Source organism: Ranitomeya imitator, chromosome 10, assembly GCF_032444005.1.
Source record: "Ranitomeya imitator isolate aRanImi1 chromosome 10, aRanImi1.pri, whole genome shotgun sequence".
Taxonomy (NCBI): Eukaryota; Metazoa; Chordata; class Amphibia; order Anura; family Dendrobatidae; genus Ranitomeya; species Ranitomeya imitator.
Window position 1 is genome coordinate 116981619 of NC_091291.1, and position 21057 is coordinate 117002675.

Here is a 21057-nt window from a genome sequence, read left to right on the forward strand (position 1 = left end):
AGCCCCGCGTCTACTCTGACGTCATAACAAGGCGTCGGTTTCTACACAAGCCCCTGAAACCGCTCTATCTCTTACCATATAAACAATGAAACAACGAATTATTATCGAAAGCAGGTACAATCGGCGCTAGGATGTAAAAATACATCTACATAGTCACGGGGGTAGATAGTGGATGGAGTATAGGAGAGAAGTGAGGGCGCATTGGCTGGTAGATAATGGTAGAGGGCGGTCAGGCAGCTGTGGGCAGCCCTCGGGGTCCTTGCTCAGCACAGGCGCTCTGCAGGCTGTGCACTGGGGGAAGCTGTGGTCACTCAGAATGGGCTCTAATAAAGTGCGGTATCTGATATTCTTCCAGTATTTTGGGACCAAATACAGGTCAGTATGGTGGATGCACAGGACAGGGCTCATGTCAGGAGAAGACTAGGCTGCATTATGGCTGACCTTTACATTCTAAGGTCAGGTCTGCAATAATCTACTATTTAAAGGGACGGTCCTCTTTTGGACAACTCCTTATGTATCACTGTTACAAAAATATAAAAACAAAATTGCATTCTGAGGCGAAGCGCCCCCCGATGATTATCTGGCCAATTTTTCATGCTGCATATTGTCAGTGTGCAATAAAACGCTATGTCTTCCCGCCCCAGAAAAGTGGATGGGAGTTGTTGAGAGCTCATACCCTCTGTGCATTCTTAAAAATATATATATTTGTTTAAAAGTAACATAAACTGACCTTTTGTGCGATTTTGAAACATGTAAATTTTTCTTGCAGACTTTCCCCATAGACTTGAACGGGATGAGGAAAATCCAAAAGTATAAAAAATAAACCACACACACACACACACACACACACACACACACACACACACACACACACACACACACACACACACACACACACACACACTCTATCAATAAGGTTTGATCAACAGGAAGTATCCCAAACAAGTAGTTTTATTTAAAGGGAGCCGGACGACTCATGCAGGCTAGCAGATCCACGGCCGCATGTATCAGGCACTGACAGTATGATTTCAGCCTGGTGTGTGTGACTGTGAAATGCTGCAGCGTTTAAAAGAAAAACTTACTTTAAGCCCCCCTTCACATGTCAGCGTCTCCGGTACGCGTGGTGACCGTTTTTGCACGTCCTGGAGACACTTACACATGTAGACTCATTTAAATATATTGGACTGCACACATGTCCATGTGTTCACAGACCGTGTGTGCGTGGGACCCATACGTGGACATGTCCATTTTTCTTCCGGCAGCACGGACATTCATATGTCCCGCACACATATGATATAAAGTGTGACACAAACCATAATAGAAATGATAGATGTTAAGGTGTTAGATGTGGTCTTTTGCTGGCTCCACTTCCCGTTATTGTTGGGGTTCCTCAAGGATCAGTCCTAGGCCCCCTCCTCTTCTCTTTGTGTACCGCCCTATTGGACAAACAATCAGTAGATTTGGGTTCCAGTACCATCTCTATGCTGATAACACCCAATTATACACTTCTTCTCTTCTGTCTCTAACATCATGTCCTCCCTCTATCTGAACCTGTCAAAAACAGAATTTGCGTATCCTCCCTCCCCTAAGCTACCTATGCCCGACATTGCCATTTTCGTGTGCGGTTCCACCATTACTCCCCAGCATCATGCCCGCTGCCTTGGGGTCATACTTGATTCCGAGCTTTCATTCACCCCTCACATCCGATCACTGGCTTGCTCTTGTCTCTTGTTATCTACACCTCACAAACCTTTCTAGAACTCAACCTTTTCTTACTTTCGATTCTGCAAAAACTCTTACTGTTGCTCTTATTCATTCTTGTCTGCACTATTGTAACTCTCGACTAATCGACCTCTGTCACAATAATGTGAATATGCCATGTTTGAGTATCTACCTAAAAGTTCCATGGTTTTTCAGACACATGCTGTGGGCCTTTCCAACCCCCCTCTTCCCACTCTGCCTGAGTATTTATTCAAAAACCCCTCAATTCTCCCCTCCCTCAAGAAGTTATATGGCTCTATGCTGCGACAGACAAGTCTCTCTACCTTTCTCATTCCCCCTCCCACCTGGTACTGGTTAAAACTGGTACAGAAAACATGAGATTCTATTGTTCTCTGAAGGTTATGTCTATTGGCACCGATCAGGGCTAGAGATATAAGAATTATATATTCCATATGTCCATCGATAGATCTATAACTCCCTGAAATCGCTAGAAGCTAAACCCAACGAGTACAAAGAGTGGGTTTCTCCATAAGCGGGTCATGTAATTACACTGTGTTTACATTTAAAAGAATCCCCCTGATGTGGGGCACATCCTGATCATTGTGTCTTTCGTATAAGATTCATACAGCGAGCTAGGCATAAAAATGGTCGCCATAACTCTAAGTATAGGGGAGGATTCAGCCTCTAAGTGAGATCACCAGAGGGGGAGGGCTTTGGTTTTAGGCTAGGAAATAAGTGAGTGAAGCAGCAGTCTTCACGTGTCTTTGTCTGGGGTCTAGCTGCTATACAGGTGCTATGCATCTAGATGTGTCCCCTCTTCCACAGCACACGGTCAGCCATAAGATGATATGGCATAATGAAATGTGAGTGTTTTCAACTTTCATCCCATTTTATTTGTAATTGTATTGTACATATTATATTTGTCTTCTTTATAATTTCTTTCGATACCTCTGTAAACACTGCCTACCTTTTTTTGGAATAAAATATAAAATTACTAGCTTGTCTTTCCTTGCTCTATAGCGTACGGTCACGTCCTCTGAAGTGAATTATGCTACTAATCTGGGTTGGCTCCGGACCCGTTAATAATTAAGAACTTGGAGCTGTTGGCAGCATAATTTGTCCTGTGCATTTGGGAGGCTTTGTAGCGATCAGCGGCGTTGATAATTATTGTTACAGCCTGAGTGGGAGTAGTTATATCGCTCTTGCTGCAGTTTGCCCATTAGCCAGTACAAAGTAAGGCAGCCTTTCTGGCGACTAATTATCCTAGGTGAGGTACCTGGTCTAACCTGAGGGTAAGGGGGGCGCCAGAGAGCTGCAAGTTCCAAACTGGAAGTGGGATATAGATAAATCCCCTTCAGAAAGAACCAGGAGCAACCAAGCAAACCAGGTTCATGACAAATTGGTGAGAGTGGTGGGGATGATAAAGGTAGCCTCCCTGTGAACCGTGACAGCCTCCCTCTTACCAAAGTCTCCACTCTCCAGTCTGTCCTGAATGCTGCATGTTGTGAATTCTGTGGCTGAATTCACTCCTGTGGTCACAAGTGGTACTGCAGCTTCTGAGCTTCCTCCCTCAGGTGTTCTGGTGAGCTCGTTAACTGCTTCATTACTTAACTCCGCCTGATGCTGCTATCCTTGCTCCTTGTCAATGTTTCAGTGTTGGATCTGAGCTTCTCCTGATTGTTCCTGTGACCTGCTGCTCTGTATAGCTAAGTGCTTTTTGCTTTTTTGTTGCTTTTTTTCTGTCCAGCTTGTCTTTTGTTTTGCTGGAAGCTCTGAGACGCAAAGGGTGTACCGTCGTGCCGTTAGTTCGGCACGGTGGTTTTTTTTTGCCCCCTTTGCGTGGTTTTGCTTTAGGGTTTTTTGTAGACTGCGAAGTTCGCTTTACTGTCCTCGCTCTGTCCTAGAATATCGGGCCCCACTTTGCTGAATCTATTTCATCCCTACGTTTTGTCTTTTCATCTTACTCACAGTCATTATATGTGGGGGGCTGCCTTTTCCTTTGGGGAATTTCTCTGGGGCAAGTCAGGCCTATTTTTCTATCTTCAGGCTAGCTAGTTTCTTAGGCTGTGCCGAGTTGCCTAGGTAGTTGTTAGGCGCAATCCACAGCCGCTTTTAGTTGTGTTTAGGATAGGATCAGGTGTGCAGTCTACAGAGTTTCCACGTCTCAGAGCTCGTTCTTGTATTTTTGGGTATTTGTCAGATCACTGTGTGCGCTCTGATCGCTAAGCACACTGTGTTTCTGGATTGCCTTCATAACACCTGTCATTAGCAAACATAACAGTACAAGGAGCCATACTAATGATTCTCAATAGAGGGAAAGAAAAAGTTCTGACATCATTTTTTTTTTTTTTTTTCTGCTCTGTGTTCACTTTTTTTTTTCCCCTAGACATTTGGGTGATTCTGGACACAGGTGTGGACATGGATATTCAGGGTCTGTGCTCTTCAATGGATAATCTCGTTATAAATGTACAAAAAATTCAAGATACTATTGATCAGAAATCTATGTTAGAACCAAGAATTCCTATTCCTGATTTGTTTTTTGGAGATAGAACTAAGTTTCTAAGTTTCAAAAATAATTGTAAGCTATTTCTGGCCTTGAAACCTCATTCTTCTGGTAATCCTATTCAACAGGTTTTGATTATTATTTCTTTTTTGCGCGGCGACCCTCAAGACTGGGCATTTTCTCTTGCGCCAGGAGACCCTGCATTGAGTAGTGTCGATGCGTTTTTCCTGGCGCTCGGATTGCTGTACGATGAGCCTAATTCAGTGGATCAGGCTGAGAAAAATTTGCTGGCTTTGTGCCAGGGTCAGGATGATATAGAAGTATATTGTCAGAAATTTAGGAAATGGTCAGTACTCACTCAGTGGAATGAATCTGCGCTGGCAGCTTTGTTCAGAAAGGGTCTCTCTGAGGCTCTTAAGGATGTCATGGTGGGATTTCCTATGCCTGCTGGTTTGAATGAGTCTTTGTCTTTGGCCATTCAGATTGGTCGACGCTTGCGCGAGCGTAAATCTGTGCACCATTTGGCGGTACTGCCTGAGGTTAAACCTGAGCCTATGCAGTGCGATAGGACTATGACTAGAGTTGAACGGCAGGAATACAGACGTCTGAATGGTCTGTGTTTCTACTGTGGTGATTCCACTCATGCTATTTCTGATTGTCCTAAGCGCACTAAGCGGTCCGCTAGGTCTGCCGTCATTGGTACTGTACAATCCAAATTCCTTCTGTCCATTACCTTGATATGCTCTTTGTCGTCGTTTTCTGTCATGGCGTTTGTGGATTCGGGCGCTGCCCTGAATCTGATGGATTTGGATTATGCTAAACGTTGTGGGTTTTTCTTGGAGCCTTTGCGGTGTCCTATTCCATTGAGAGGAATTGATGCTACACCTTTGGCCAAGAATAAACCTCAATACTGGGCCCAGCTGACCATGTGCATGGCTCCTGCACATCAGGAAGTTATTCGCTTTCTGGTGTTGCATAATCTGCATGATGTGGTCGTGTTAGGGATTGTGATTGTGCTATCAATTTGATTCCTGGTAGTAAATTCCCTAAAGGTCGATTATTTAATTTATCCGTGCCCTAACACGCCGCTATGCGCAGTTATGTGAAGGAATCCCTGGAGAAGGGACATATTCGCCCATCGTCATCACCACTGGGAGCAGGGTTCTTTGTTGTGAATTCTGTGGTCACAAGTGGTATTGCAGTCTCTGGGCGTCCTCCCTCAGGTGTTTTAGTGAGCTCGTTGGCTGCCTTGCTATTTAGCTCCACCTGAGTCTGTCTTCCTTGCTCCTTGTCAATGTTCCAGTGTTGGATCTGAGCTACTGCATCTTTCCTTGGGCCTGCTGCTCTGCTAGATAAGTGCTTCTAGTTTGTTTTCTGTTTTTTCTGTCCAGCTTGTTATTATCTTTTGCTGGAAGCTCTGAGAAGCAAAGGGGTGCACCGCCGTGCTGTTAGTTCGGCACGGTGGGTCTTTTTTGCCCCTTTGCGTGGTTTTCGTTTTAGGGTTTTTTGTAGACTGCATAGTTCTCTTTGCTATCCTCGCTCTGTCTAGAATATCGGGCCTCACTTTGCTGAATCTATTTTATTCCTACGTTTGTCTTTTCATCTTGCTAACAGTCATTGTGTGTGGGGGCTGCCTGTTCCTTTGGGGTATTTCTCTGAGGTAAGTCAGGCTTGTATTTCTATCTTCAGGCTAGTCAGCTCCTCAGGCAGTGCCGAGTTGCATAGGTAGTGATAGGCGCAATCCACTGCTGCTTCCAGTTGTGTGAGGACAGTTCAGGTACTGCAGTCTACAGAGATTCCACGTCTCAGAGCTCGTCCTATTGTTTTGGGTTTTTGCCAGATCTCTGTATGTGCGCTGATTACTGCACGCTGTGTTGCCTGATTGCCAGCCATAACAGTACAAGGAGCCAATTCAATGATTTCCAATAGAGGGAAAAAAGAAATCCTGACATCATTTTTTTTTCTTAGCTCTGTCTTCAGTCTTTTTTTTCCCCTAGACATTAGAGTGCTTCAGGACACAGCTGTGGACATGGATATTCAGGCTCTGTGCTCCTCAATGGATAATCTCGTTGTAAATGTACAAAAGATTCAAGATACTATTGATCAGAAATCGATGCTAGAACCAAGAATTCCGATTCCTGATTTGTTTTTTGGTGACAGAACTAAGTTCCTGAGCTTCAGAAATAATTGTAAGCTATTTTTGGCCTTGAAACCTCATTCTTCTGGTAATCCTATTCAACAGGTTTTGATTATTATTTCTTTTTTGCGCGGCGACCCACAGGACTGGGCGTTTTCTCTTGCACCAGGAGATTCTGCATTGAGTAATATTGATGCATTTTTCCAGGCGCTGGGATTGCTTTACGATGAGCCTAATTCAGTGGATCAAGCTGAGAAAAATCTGCTGGCTTTATGCCAGGGTCAGGATGATGTAGAACTATATTGTCAGAAATTTAGAAAATGGTCAGTACTCACTCTGTGGAATGAATCTGCACTAGCGGCTTTGTTCAGAAAGGGTCTCTCTGAAGCTCTTAAGGATGTAATGGTGGGATTTCCTATGCCTGCTGGTTTGAATGGGTCTATGTCCTTGGCCATTCAGATCGGTCGTCGCTTGCGCGAGCGTAAATCTGTGCACCATCTGGCGGTATTGTCTGAGAGTAAGCCTGAGCCTATGCAGTGCAACAGGACTATGACTAAAGTAGAACGGCACGAACACAGACGTCTGAACAGACTGTGTTTCTATTGTGGTGATTCTACTCATGCTATTTCTAATTGTCCTAAACGCACTAGACGGTTCGATAGCTCTGCCGTTATTGGTACTGTACAGTCCAAATTCCTTTTGTCCATTACCTTAATGTGCTCTTTGTCATCATATTCTGTCATGGCGTTTGTGGATTCAGGCGCTGCCCTGAATCTGATGGATTTGGATTATGCTAAACGTTGTGGATTTTTCTTGGAGCCTTTGCGGTGTCCTATTCCGTTGAGAGGAATTGATGCTACACCTCTGGCCAAGAATAAGCCTCAGTACTGGGCCCAGCTGACCATGTGCATGGCTCCTGCACATCAGGAAGTTATTCGCTTTTTGGTACTGCATAATTTGCATGATGTGGTCGTGTTGGGGTTGCCATGGCTACAAACCCATAATCCAGTATTGGATTGGAACTCTATGTCGGTAACCAGCTGGGGTTGTCAGGGAGTACATGGTGATGTTCCATTTTTGTCTATTTCGTCATCCATTCCTTCTGACATCCCAGAGTTCTTGTCGGACTTTCAGGATGTATTTGAAGAGTCCAAGTCTGATGCCCTTCCTCCGCATAGGAATTGTGATTGTGCTATCGATTTGATTCCTGGTAGTAAATTCCCTAAGGGTCGTTTATTTAATTTGTCCGTACCTGAACACACCGCTATGCGCAGTTATGTGAAGGAGTCCCTGGAGAAGGGACATATTCGCCCATCGTCGTCACCATTGGGAGCAGGGTTCTTTTTTGTAGCCAAGAAGGATGGTTCGCTAAGACCGTGTATTGATTACCGCCTTCTTAATAAGATCACTGTTAAGTTTCAGTATCCCTTGCCATTGATTTCTGACTTGTTTGCTCGGATTAAGGGGGCTAGTTGGTTTACTAAGATTGATCTTCGTGGTGCGTATAATCTGGTGAGAATCAGGCAGGGAGATGAATGGAAAACGGCATTTAATACGCCCGAGGGTCATTTTGAGTATCTGGTGATGCCGTTCGGACTTGCCAATGCTCCATCTGTTTTTCAGTCTTTTATGCATGACATTTTTCGTGAGTATCTGGATAAATTCTTGATTGTTTACTTGGATGACATTTTGATCTTCTCAGATGATTGGGAGTCTCATGTAAAGCAAGTCAGAATGGTTTTCCAGGTACTGCGTGCTAATTCCTTGTTTGTGAAGGGATCAAAGTGTCTCTTCGGTGTGCAGAAAGTTTCATTTTTGGGGTTCATCTTTTCCCCTTCTACTATCGAGATGGATCCGGTTAAGGTTCAGGCCATCCAGGATTGGACTCAGCCGACATCTCTAAAAAGTTTGCAGAAATTCCTGGGCTTTGCTAATTTTTATCGTCGCTTCATCTGTAATTTTTCTAGCATTGCCAGACCATTGACCGATTTGACCAAGAAGGGTGCTGATTTGGTTAATTGGTCTTCTGCTGCCGTGGAAGCTTTTCAGGAGTTGAAGCGTCGTTTTTGCTGTGCCCCTGTGTTGTGTCAACCTGATGTTTCTCTTCCGTTCCAGGTCGAGGTTGATGCTTCTGAGATTGGTGCAGGGGCGGTTTTGTCACAGAGAGGTTCTGGTTGCTCAGTGTTCAAACCATGTGCTTTCTTTTCCAGGAAATTTTCTGCTGCTGAGCGTAATTATGATGTGGGCAACCGAGAGTTGCTGGCCATGAAGTGGGCATTCGAGGAGTGGCGTCATTGGCTTGAGGGTGCTAAGCATCGCGTGGTGGTTTTGACTGATCATAAGAACCTTACTTATCTTGAGTCTGCCAAGCGCTTGAATCCTAGACAGGCCCGTTGGTCGTTATTTTTTGCTCGTTTTGATTTTGTGATTTCATACCTTCCGGGCTCTAAAAATGTGAAGGCGGATGCTCTGTCTAGGAGTTTTGTGCCCGACTCTCCGGGGTTATCTGAGCCGGCGAGTATCCTCAAGGAAGGAGTCATTGTGTCTGCCATCTCCCCTGATTTGCGGAGAGTGTTGCAGAAATTTCAGGCTAATAAACCTGATCGTTGTCCGGCCGAGAAACTGTTCGTCCCTGATAGGTGGACTAGTAAAGTTATCTCTGAACTTCATTGTTCGGTGCTGGCCGGTCATCCAGGAATCTTTGGTACCAGGGAGTTGGTTGCTAGATCCTTTTGGTGGCCGTCTCTGTCGCGGGATGTGCGTGCTTTTGTGCAGTCCTGTGGAATTTGTGCTAGGGCTAAGCCCTGCTGTTCACGTGCCAGTGGGTTGCTTTTGCCCTTGCCGGTCCCGAAGAGGCCTTGGACACATATTTCGATGGATTTCATTTCTGACCTTCCCGTTTCTCAAAAGATGTCTGTCATTTGGGTGGTCTGTGATCGCTTTTCTAAAATGGTCCATCTGGTGCCCTTGGTTAAATTGCCTTCCTCCTCTGATTTGGTGCCTTTGTTCTTCCAGCATGTGGTTCGTTTACATGGCATTCCTGAGAATATTGTTTCTGACAGAGGTTCCCAGTTTGTCTCAAGGTTCTGGCGAGCCTTTTGTGGTAGGATGGGCATTGACCTATCTTTTTCCTCGGCCTTCCATCCTCAGACTAATGGCCAGACCGAACGAACCAATCAGACCTTGGAAACATATCTGAGATGTTTTGTTTCCGCTGACCAGGATGATTGGGTGTCATTTTTGCCGTTGGCTGAGTTCGCCCTTAATAATCGGGCCAGCTCGGCTACCTTGGTCTCTCCATTTTTCTGCAGTTCTGGGTTCCATCCTCGTTTCTCTTCAGGACAGGTTGAGTCTTCGGACTGTCCTGGTGTGGATTATGTGGTGGACAGGTTGCAGCAGATCTGGACTCAGGTGGTGGACAATTTGACCTTGTCCCAGGAGAAGGCTCAGCTTTTCGCTAATCGCAGACGCCGTGTGGGACCCCGACTTCGTGTTGGGGATCTGGTTTGGTTATCTTCTCGTCATATACCTATGAAGGTTTCCTCTCCTAAATTTAAACCTCGTTTTATTGGTCCGTATAGGATTTCTGAGATTCTCAATCCGGTGTCTTTTCGTCTGACCCTCCCAGACTCCTTTTCCATACATAATGTATTCCATAGGTCGTTGTTGAGGAGATACGTGGCACCTATGGTTCCATCTGTGGAGCCTCCTGCCCCTGTTTTGGTGGAGGGGGAATTGGAGTATATTGTGGAGAAGATTTTGGATTCTCGTGTCTCTAGACGGAAACTCCAGTATCTGGTCAAATGGAAGGGTTATGCTCAGGAAGATAATTCCTGGGTTTTTGCCTCTGATGTCCATGCCCCAGATCTTGTTCGTGCCTTTCATGTGGCTCATCCTGGTCGGCCTGGGGGTTCTGGTGAGGGTTCGGTGACCCCTCCTCAAGGGGGGGGTACTGTTGTGAATTCTGTGGTCACAAGTGGTATTGCAGTCTCTGGGCGTCCTCCCTCAGGTGTTTTAGTGAGCTCGTTGGCTGCCTTGCTATTTAGCTCCACCTGAGTCTGTCTTCCTTGCTCCTTGTCAATGTTCCAGTGTTGGATCTGAGCTACTGCATCTTTCCTTGGGCCTGCTGCTCTGCTAGATAAGTGCTTCTAGTTTGTTTTCTGTTTTTTCTGTCCAGCTTGTTATTATCTTTTGCTGGAAGCTCTGAGAAGCAAAGGGGTGCACCGCCGTGCTGTTAGTTCGGCACGGTGGGTCTTTTTTGCCCCTTTGCGTGGTTTTCGTTTTAGGGTTTTTTGTAGACTGCATAGTTCTCTTTGCTATCCTCGCTCTGTCTAGAATATCGGGCCTCACTTTGCTGAATCTATTTTATTCCTACGTTTGTCTTTTCATCTTGCTAACAGTCATTGTGTGTGGGGGCTGCCTGTTCCTTTGGGGTATTTCTCTGAGGTAAGTCAGGCTTGTATTTCTATCTTCAGGCTAGTCAGCTCCTCAGGCAGTGCCGAGTTGCATAGGTAGTGATAGGCGCAATCCACTGCTGCTTCCAGTTGTGTGAGGACAGTTCAGGTACTGCAGTCTACAGAGATTCCACGTCTCAGAGCTCGTCCTATTGTTTTGGGTTTTTGCCAGATCTCTGTATGTGCGCTGATTACTGCACGCTGTGTTGCCTGATTGCCAGCCATAACAGTTCTTCTTTGTAGCCAAGAAGGATGGTTCGCTGAGACCGTGTATTGATTACCGCCTTCTTAATAAGATCACTGTTAAATTTCAGTATCCCTTGCCATTGTTATCTGACTTGTTTGCTCGGATTAAGGGGGCTAGTTGGTTCACTAAGATAGATCTTCGTGGTGCGTATAATCTGGTGAGAATCAGGCAAGGAGATGAATGGAAAACTGCATTCAATACGCCCGAGGGTCATTTTGAGTATCTAGTGATGCCGTTCGGACTTGCCAATGCTCCATCTGTGTTTCAGTCTTTTATGCATGACATCTTCCGTGAGTATCTGGATAAATTCCTGATTGTTTACTTGGATGACATTTTGATCTTCTCAGATGATTGGGAGTCTCATGTGAAGCAGGTCAGAATGGTTTTTCAGGTCCTGCGTGCTAATTCTTTGTTTGTGAAGGGATCAAAGTGTCTCTTCGGTGTGCAGAAAGTTTCATTTTTGGGGTTCATCTTTACCCCTTCTACTATCGAGATGGATCCAGTTAAGGTCCAAGCCATCCAGGATTGGATTCAGCCGACATCTCTGAAAAGTCTGCAAAAGTTCCTGGGCTTTGCTAATTTTTATCGTCGCTTCATCTGTAATTTTTCTAGCATTGCCAAACCATTGACCGATTTGACCAAGAAGGGTGCTGATTTGGTTAATTGGTCTTCTGCTGCTGTGGAAGCTTTTCAGGAGTTGAAGCGTCGTTTTTGTTCTGCCCCTGTGTTGTGTCAGCCAGATGTTTCTCTTCCGTTCCAGGTCGAGGTTGATGCTTCTGAGATTGGAGCAGGGGCGGTTTTGTCACAGAGAGGTTCTGATTGCTCAGTGATGAAACCATGTGCTTTCTTTTCCAGGAAGTTTTCGCCCGCTGAGCGTAATTATGATGTGGGCAATCGAGAGTTGCTGGCCATGAAGTGGGCATTCGAGGAGTGGCGTCATTGGCTTGAAGGAGCTAAGCATCGCGTGGTGGTATTGACTGATCATAAGAACTTGACTTATCTCGAGTCTGCCAAGCGCTTGAATCCTAGACAGGCCCGTTGGTCGTTATTTTTTGCCCGCTTCGACTTTGTGATTTCGTACCTTCCGGGCTCTAAAAATGTGAAGGCGGATGCTCTGTCTAGGAGTTTTGTGCCCGACTCTCCGGGTTTATCTGAGCCAGCGGGTATCCTCAAGGAAGGAGTCATTGTGTCTGCCATCTCCCCTGATTTGCGGCGGGTACTGCAAAAATTTCAGGCGAATAAACCTGATCGTTGTCCAGCAGAGAAACTGTTCGTCCCTGATAGGTGGACTAATAAACTTATCTCTGAACTTCATTGTTCGGTGTTGGCTGGTCATCCTGGAATCTTTGGTACCAGAGAGTTAGTGGCTAGATCCTTCTGGTGGCCATCTCTGTCACGGGATGTACGTACTTTTGTGCAGTCCTGTGGGATTTGTGCTAGGGCTAAGCCCTGCTGTTCTCGTGCCAGTGGGTTGCTTTTGCCCTTGCCGGTCCCAAAGAGGCCTTGGACACATATTTCGATGGATTTCATTTCTGACCTTCCCGTTTCTCAAAAGATGTCAGTCATTTGGGTGGTCTGTGATCGCTTTTCTAAAATGGTCCATCTGGTGCCCTTGGCTAAATTGCCTTCCTCCTCTGATTTGGTACCTTTGTTCTTTCAGCATGTGGTTCGGTTGCATGGCATTCCTGAGAATATTGTTTCTGACAGAGGTTCCCAGTTTGTTTCAAGGTTTTGGCGAGCCTTTTGTGGTAGGATGGGCATTGACCTATCCTTTTCCTCGGCTTTCCATCCTCAGACTAATGGCCAGACCGAACGAACCAATCAGACCTTGGAAACATATCTGAGATGTTTTGTTTCTGCAGACCAGGATGATTGGGTGTCCTTTTTGCCGTTGGCTGAGTTCGCCCTTAATAATCGGGCCAGCTCGGCTACCTTGGTTTCTCCATTTTTTTGCAATTCTGGGTTCCATCCTCGTTTCTCTTCAGGACAGGTTGAGTCTTCGGACTGTCCTGGTGTGGATTCTGTGGTGGATAAGTTGCAGCAGATCTGGACTCAGGTAGTGGACAATTTGATCTTGTCCCAGGAGAAAGCTCAACTTTTCGCTAATCGCAGACGCCGTGTGGGTCCCCGACTTCGTGTTGGGGATCTGGTTTGGTTATCTTCTCGTCATATTCCTATGAAGGTTTCCTCTCCTAAATTTAAACCTCGTTTTATTGGTCCGTATAGGATTTCTGAGGTTCTCAATCCTGTGTCTTTTCGTTTGACCCTCCCAGACTCCTTTTCCATACATAATGTATTCCATAGGTCGTTGTTGAGGAGATACGTGGCACCTATGGTTCCATCTGTTGAGCCTCCTGCCCCGGTTTTGGTGGAGGGGGAATTGGAGTATATTGTGGAGAAGATTTTGGATTCTCGTGTTTCTAGACGGAAACTCCAGTATCTGGTTAAATGGAAGGGTTATGCTCAGGAAGATAATTCCTGGGTTTTTGCCTCTGATGTTCATGCTTCCGATCTTGTTCGTGCCTTTCATGCGGCTCATCCTGGTCGGCCTGGGGGCTCTGGTGAGGGTTCGGTGACCCCTCCTCAAGGGGGGGGTACTGTTGTGAATTCTGTGGCTGAATTCACTCCTGTGGTCACAAGTGGTACTGCAGCTTCTGAGCTTCCTCTCTCAGGTGTTCTGGTGAGCTCGTTAACTGCTTCATTACTTAACTCCGCCTGATGCTGCTATCCTTGCTCCTTGTCAATGTTTCAGTGTTGGATCTGAGCTTCTCCTGATTGTTCCTGTGACCTGCTGCTCTGTATAGCTAAGTGCTTTTTGCTTTTTTGTTGCTTTTTTTCTGTCCAGCTTGTCTTTTGTTTTGCTGGAAGCTCTGAGACGCAAAGGGTGTACCGCCGTGCCGTTAGTTCGGCACGGTGGGTTTTTTTTGCCCCCTTTGCGTGGTTTTGCTTTAGGGTTTTTTGTAGACTGCAAAGTTCGCTTTACTGTCCTCGCTCTGTCCTAGAATATCGGGCCCCACTTTGCTGAATCTATTTCATCCCTACGTTTTGTCTTTTCATCTTGCTCACAGTCATTATATGTGGGGGGCTGCCTTTTCCTTTGGGGAATTTCTCTGGGGCAAGTCAGGCCTATTTTTCTATCTTCAGGCTAGCTAGTTTCTTAGGCTGTGCCGAGTTGCCTAGGTAGTTGTTAGGCGCAATCCACAGCCGCTTTTAGTTGTGTTTAGGATAGGATCAGGTGTGCAGTCTACAGAGTTTCCACGTCTCAGAGCTCGTTCTTGTATTTTTGGGTATTTGTCAGATCACTGTGTGCGCTCTGATCGCTAAGCACACTGTGTTTCTGGATTGCCTTCATAACACCTGTCATTAGCAAACATAACAGCTGCAGCCAGGATCATATTCCTCACCAATCGCTATACTGATGCCTTTACCTTGTTCCAGTCATTACACTGGTTACCCATCCGCTCCAGAATTCAGTGTAAACTTATTACCCTCACCCACAAAGCACTCCAAGGCTCAGCACCACCCTACATCTACTCTCTGGTCTCAGTCTACCACCCTACCCGTGCCCTCCGTTGTGCTAATGACCCGAGGTTAACATCCTCAATATTCAGAACCTCCCACTGCCATCTCCAAGACTTCTCACGTGCTGCGCCAATTCTTTGGCATACACTACCCAGGATAATTCAATTAATCCCCAATACCCACAGTTTTAAGCCTACCCTAAAAATGTATTTCTTCAGACTGGCCTACCGCCTCAACATACTTATCTAACTAACCCTGTGTTTCCCATTCAACATTTTCTTCATAACCAGGACTCTTGTATCTTGTTCTCACACAATGTATGCGTTTAAAAGCCCTCTGTGTCTATACTTTTACACATGCTGGTTGGTTACCGGTTCATGCAGCATTACATGAACACCTGATTTATTACATTATGGCTGGTCAGAAGCAATGAAAGCAATTGTTACCATTCACCTTTCATGTCTCCCCTATTTCCTCATAGATTGTAAGCTTATGAGCAGGGCACACATTCCTCTTGGTATCTGCTGATTTCTGTGATTATTGTTATGCTCTAATGTCTTTTATTGTCTGTAAAATTCTTAGTATTATTAGATGTGCAAGTATAGTGAATAGACCGTGAGCTATATAATTAGTGACGTATGTGTGTAGTTTACTGCACATGTATTTAGCTAAAAAAAAAAATAGATTAGCGTGGGGTCCCCCTTATTTTTAATAACCAGCTAAGGGAAAGCAGATAGCTGTGAGCTTGGCTTATTATTCTGTGAAGGAGCCAATACCCAATTTCCAGCCTATTAATATCAGCTCACAGCTGTCTGCTTAGCCTTTACCGGTTATTAAAAAAGGGTACCCCCAAAAAATGATGTGGATTCCCCACTATTTCTAATGACCAGCAAAGGCTAAGCATACAGCTTCAGACTGATATTAATAGGCTAGGAAAGTCTATGGATATTGGTTCTTTCCCAACCTAGTAAGACCAGCCCTGAGCCATTCCAGAAATAGTGCATCCATTACACATGCCAATTCTGGCGCTTAGCCTTGGCTCTTACAGATTGTGGTGGCAATCGGGGTAATGGGTTTGTGGGGTTGATGTCAGCAGCTGGTGCTGACATCAAGCCCTGGGGTCAGTAATGGAGAGGTGGCTGTCAGACATTCCCATTACTAACCCTGTAGTCAAACGAAAGAAGGAGACACAAGTCTTTTATTTGTAAAAAATCATTCCCCTATAATTTCAGTGCAGGCTCGGCGGCGCAGTACAGGCTCGGCAGCTCAGTACTGTTTCTGCGGCTCAGTGCAAGCTCGGCGGCTCAGTACTGTCTTGGCAGCTCAGTACTGTCTCTGCGGCTCAGTGCAGGCTCTGCGGCTCAGTGCAGGCTCTGCGGCTCAGTACTGTCTCTGCGGCTCAGTGCAGGCTCCGCGGCTCAGTGCAGGCTCCGCGGCTCAGTGCATGCTCCGCGGCTCAGTGCAGGCTCTGTGGCTCAGTGCAGGCTCTGCAGCTTTTTTAAGCTTCTCCTGGCCACTGATTTTCAGCTGATGGATGACCGGGCCACGAGCCCTGTTCTGTCGATCGGTGGTGGGGCTTGCACCAGTCTAACAATCCAGTGGATCATTTCTGTACATCGTTATACCACTTTTAGACTTCAGGGCTGAGCTGCAGTACCGGGCACAGCCTATAATTAAGAGTGGCGCTGTTTCTGGGAGAAAACTGTAACTTTTTTTTCTCTCTTTTCAGTTTTCATGCATGTATTCACAATGATTTTTTTCTCTATTTTCAGCGGAGTAGTCAAGGCGCCAGAAACTCAAGCAGTTTTAGGAGTGGAAAATTATTTGGAGGTGAGTAACGGGGAAGAGCCCTGACTGTTATTACCTGAGATGTCACATGTCCTGATGACTGAGAATGGAGGAATAAACATTAATGTGTAAGTCCCTCCTTACCTCCTGCGGACCCCTATCAGCCAATACTGAATTATTTTGTCTCATAAGAAAAAAAAATGTATCGGTGGCGGATTAGAAAAATATCGGCTCCTCTCTGGCAGCCTCCTGGATAGTTACATGGGACGGATCGCCTGACGCTGCACAAGGGGACAACGCTGGCCCTGATGACCCGTGAAGCTTGGGGTGAACCCCTAAAACCGCAGTTGGTGCATACATTCATTGTGCTGGTTCCTTCTTGATTGGGTAGTGTTATTTAGGTCACCGTCTGGCGGTGATATTTATGCTCCTTATAGAAATGGAACCTCAGATAAGACAAATAGTGCATGGAAAGAATTTAGGGACTTATTTATCACTGATTATATATAAACAAAAAAGCATAAACTCCATTCCACCACGACAAGGTGTACCCCAGGCGGGATGGTACCTCACTCTTCTGGTTCACCTCAATATGTGTGATTAGGACCCGGATCTGGACTTTTCTGACACCTTGGGGTACGCCTTGTCATTGTGGGATGGCGGTTACATTTTTTTTTCTATCAAAACAATGTTAACTACGTACTCTGTTATTTACATGTATTATTACCCTAAAGTATGTCAATATATAGAATTTGCTCATTTTCTTTCTTACGTTCCGCTAGTTAAATGGCCACCGTGTGAATACCACCTATGCATTGCACTTATACCAACATATGATCTAGCTTAATTTTTTTAATTTTTTTTTTGTACAAAAAGGAGCACTGCTCCCCTTTTTTGTGTTGTTCATTTTGTTCATACAGGCAGGTGTCTGAACAGTCGGGACCCAGTGTCACACGTGCAGGTGACACATGTGGATCCACAGGGCCGGACTTGCCTAGGAGGGGGAGCAGCTAAGCGGCTACCTGTTTTCACTGGAGCTCCTGATGGTAGAGTCAGGCTTGAGCTGTGGGTACCCGCTAAGTACCCTGGTCCTGCTTTGCCCACAGAATCAGCTGACACATACTGAGGTGAACTACAAGAGAGTTAGGTCCCTTCCCAATTGGGTACACCTTGTCGTGGTGCGATGTCTTTTACATTTTTTTTTCTCCAAACGCAATGCTAAATAAATACTCTGTGTTATGTACATGTATTATTACTATTTTGTCCTTGCTACACGGTATTTGCTTATTTATTTATTTTTTTCATTTAACCCCTTTCTGAAATCCGACGCAGTATCCCGTCCATGTGGGCTGGGCCCGTATGACCATGGATGGGATAGTATGTCGAAGCCGTTCGGCTGCCCACAGGGGTGATGAGCGGCCGATCGGGGTGGGTGTCAGCTGATTCTCACAGCTGACACCCGGCACTAAGTGTCACGGACCGCTCCCGGCACTTTAACCCCTGGAACACTGCGATTAAACAAGAGCGCAGCGTTCCGGTGGCATAGAGAAGCATCGCGCAGGGAGGAGGCTCCCTGCGTGCTTCCCTCAGACCCTCAGAACAACGCGTTGTGATTGTGTTGTTCTGAGGTTCTCCCTGCCCGCAGACCCCTGGGTCCAAAATGGTCGCAGGGTCCTTCCGGGTTCTGCAGGGAGGTGGCTCTCAGTGCCCGCTGAGAGCAGGACCTGAAAAGCCTCGTTCACTGCCTGTCAGATTGCTGATCTGACACAGTGCTGTGCAAAGTGTCAGATCACATGTAAAGTGCCATGGAATAAATGGCGCTATAAAAATGTATAATAATAATAATCAGTGATCTGACTTTATACAGTGATGTCCCACCCTTGGGACAATGTAAAAAAGCTAAAAAAAAAAATATTATACCTTGTAAGAATATTTTTTAAAGAAATTCCTAAATAAAGAAAAATAAATATTTTTCCAATAAATACATTTCTTTATGTAAATAAAAAAAACAATAAAAGTACACATATTTAGTATTGCCGCATCCGTAACGACCGAACCTATAAAACGGCCCCACTAATTAGTGAACACCGTAAAAAAAAAAAATAAAAAAGGAGGCAGAAAACAACGCTTTATCATCATGCCGCCGAACATAAAGTGGAATAAAACGCAATCAAAAAGACAGATATAAATAACCATGGTACCGCTGAAAACATCATCTTGTCCTGCAAAAAACGAGCCACCATACAGCATCATCAGCGATAAAAATAAAAAAGTTATAGCTCTCAGAATAAAGCGATGCAAAACCAATTATATTTTATATGAAATAGTTTTTATTGTATAAAAGCACTAAAACATAAAAAAATGATATAAATGATGTATCGCTGTAATCGTACTGACCCGAAGAATAAAACTGCTTTATCAATTTTACCAAACGTTGAACGGTGTAAATGCCCCACCAAAAAGAAATTTATTAATTGCTGTTTTTGTTCATTCTGCCTCCTAAAAATCAAAATAAAAAGAGATAAAAAAAAAGTCATGTGCCCGAAAATGGCACCAATAAAATTGTCAACTCGTCCTGCAAAAAACAAGACCTCACATGACTCTGTGGACCAAAGTATGGAAAAATTATAGCTCTCAAAATGTGGTGATGCAAAAACAATTTTTTGCAATAAAAAGCATCTTTTAGCATGTGACGGCTGCCAAACATAAAAACCCGATATAAAAACTCGCTATAAATAGTAAATCAAACCCCCCATTATCACCGCCTTAGTTAGGGAAAAATAATAAAATTAAAAAATTATTTATTTCCATTTTACCGTTAGGGTTAGGGAATAAAGTTAGGGTTGAGATTACATTTACGGTTGGGATTAGGGTTAGGGGTGTGTTTGGATTAGGGTTTCAGTTATAATTGGGGGGGTTTCCACTGTTTAGGCACATCAGGGGCTCTCCAAACGCGACATGGCGTCCTATCTCAATTCCAGCCAATTCTGTGTTGAAAATTCAAACGTGCTTCTTCCCTTCCGAGCTCTCCCGTGCGGCCAAACAGTGGTCCCTCCCCCACATATGGGGTATCGGCGTACTCCATACAAATTGGACAACATCTTTTGGGGTCCAATTTCTCCTGCTACCCTTGTGAAAATAAAAATTTGGGGGCTAAAAAATGATTTTTGTGGGAAAAAATTATTTTTTATTTTCACGGCTCTGCATTATAAACTTTAGTGAAAAACTTGGGGGTTCAAAGTTCTCACAACACAACTAGATAAGTTCCTTGGGGGGGTCTAGTTTCCAATATTGGGTCACTTGTGGGGGGTTTCTACTGTTTAGGTACATCAGGGGCTCTGCAAATGCAATGTGACGCCTGCAGACCAATCCATTTAAGTCTGCATTCCAAAATGGCGCGCTTTCCCTTCCGAGCTCTGCCATGCGCCCAAACAGTGGTTTACCCCCACATATGGGGTATCAGGGTACTTCGGACAAATTGCAACAACAACTTTTTGGGTCCAATTTCTCCAGATACCCTTGGGAAAATAAAAAATTGTGGGCTAAAAGATCATTTTTGTGGAAATATAATAATTTTTTTTCTTTTCATGGCTCTACATTATAAACTTTTGTGAAACAGTTGGGGGTTCAAAGTGCTCACCACACATCTAGATAAGTTCCTTTGGTGGTCGAGTTTCCAAAATGGTGTCACTTGTGGGGGGTTCCACTGCTTAGGCACATCAGGGGCTCTCCAAACGAGACATGGCGTCCGATCTCAATTCCAGCGAATTTTGCATTGAAAAGTCAAACGGCGCTCCTTGCCTTCCGAGCTCTGCCGTGCGCCCAAACAGTGGTTTACCCCCACATATTGGGTATTTGCAGAGCCTTATTTGCCACTAGGCACGGGAGGGCATGTGCCTAGGGCGCTGGCCTGCAGGGGGCGCCACCAAGACGGAGAAGAACTTTTTTCTTTTTTTTTCCAACCTCCTTTCCCCTCCATTTGACAATCCAGGAAATCTGTTGTCTTTTCAGAGGGGGCGCTCCTCCATATTAACTTACATGCAGGGAGCTGACTGACCCAGGAAGTAGTGGCGCCGCATCTTCCAGGGTCAGAGAGGTCCCTGCATCCGAGGTGCTGAAGGGTCTGCATGTGAGGAAGATGAGATCATCTCTCACTGCAGAGGTCACAGCAGAGGAGGAAGACGACATGGGAGGAGGACACAGGAGCAGGTGAGCGCTCATAGAGCTGAAGATAGGGGGGAGGCTGCTGCAGTATACTGGTGAGAGGAAGCTGGTGACGAGAGGCTGTGCTGTATACTGGTGAAGGGAAGCTGTGCTGTATACTGGTGAGAGGAGGCTGGTGATGGGAGGCTGTGCTGTATACTGGTGAGAGGAGGCTGGTGACGAGAGGCTGTGCTGTATACTGGTGACGGGAGGCTGTGCTGTGTACTGGTGAGAGGAGGCTGGTGACGGGAGGCTGTGCTGTATACTGGTGAGAGGAGGCTGGTGACTGGAGGCTGTGCTGTATACTGGTGAGAGGAGGCTGGTGACGGGAGGCTGTGCTGTATACTGGTGAGAGGAGGCTGGTGACAGGAGGCTGCTAGTGTATACTGGTGAGAGGAGGCTGGTGACAGGAGGCTGCTAGTGTATACTGGTGAGAGGAGGCTGGTGACGAGAGGCTGTGCTGTATACTGGTGACGGGAGG

The 21057-nt window shown here is 45.5% G+C and overlaps 1 protein-coding gene across 1 annotated transcript in view; it reads left to right on the top strand.

The window, feature by feature from the left end:
* The first annotated feature begins 274 nt into the window (after positions 1 to 274).
* Positions 275 to 21057, top strand: part of PUSL1 (pseudouridine synthase like 1) — a 69301-nt gene continuing 48518 nt past the window's right edge. The window contains exons 1-2 of the mRNA XM_069741163.1: positions 275 to 375; positions 16358 to 16415. Of these exons, the coding sequence (XP_069597264.1) occupies positions 317 to 375; positions 16358 to 16415 (117 nt within the window). The 5' untranslated portion in view covers positions 275 to 316. The remainder of the gene's footprint in view (positions 376 to 16357; positions 16416 to 21057) is intronic.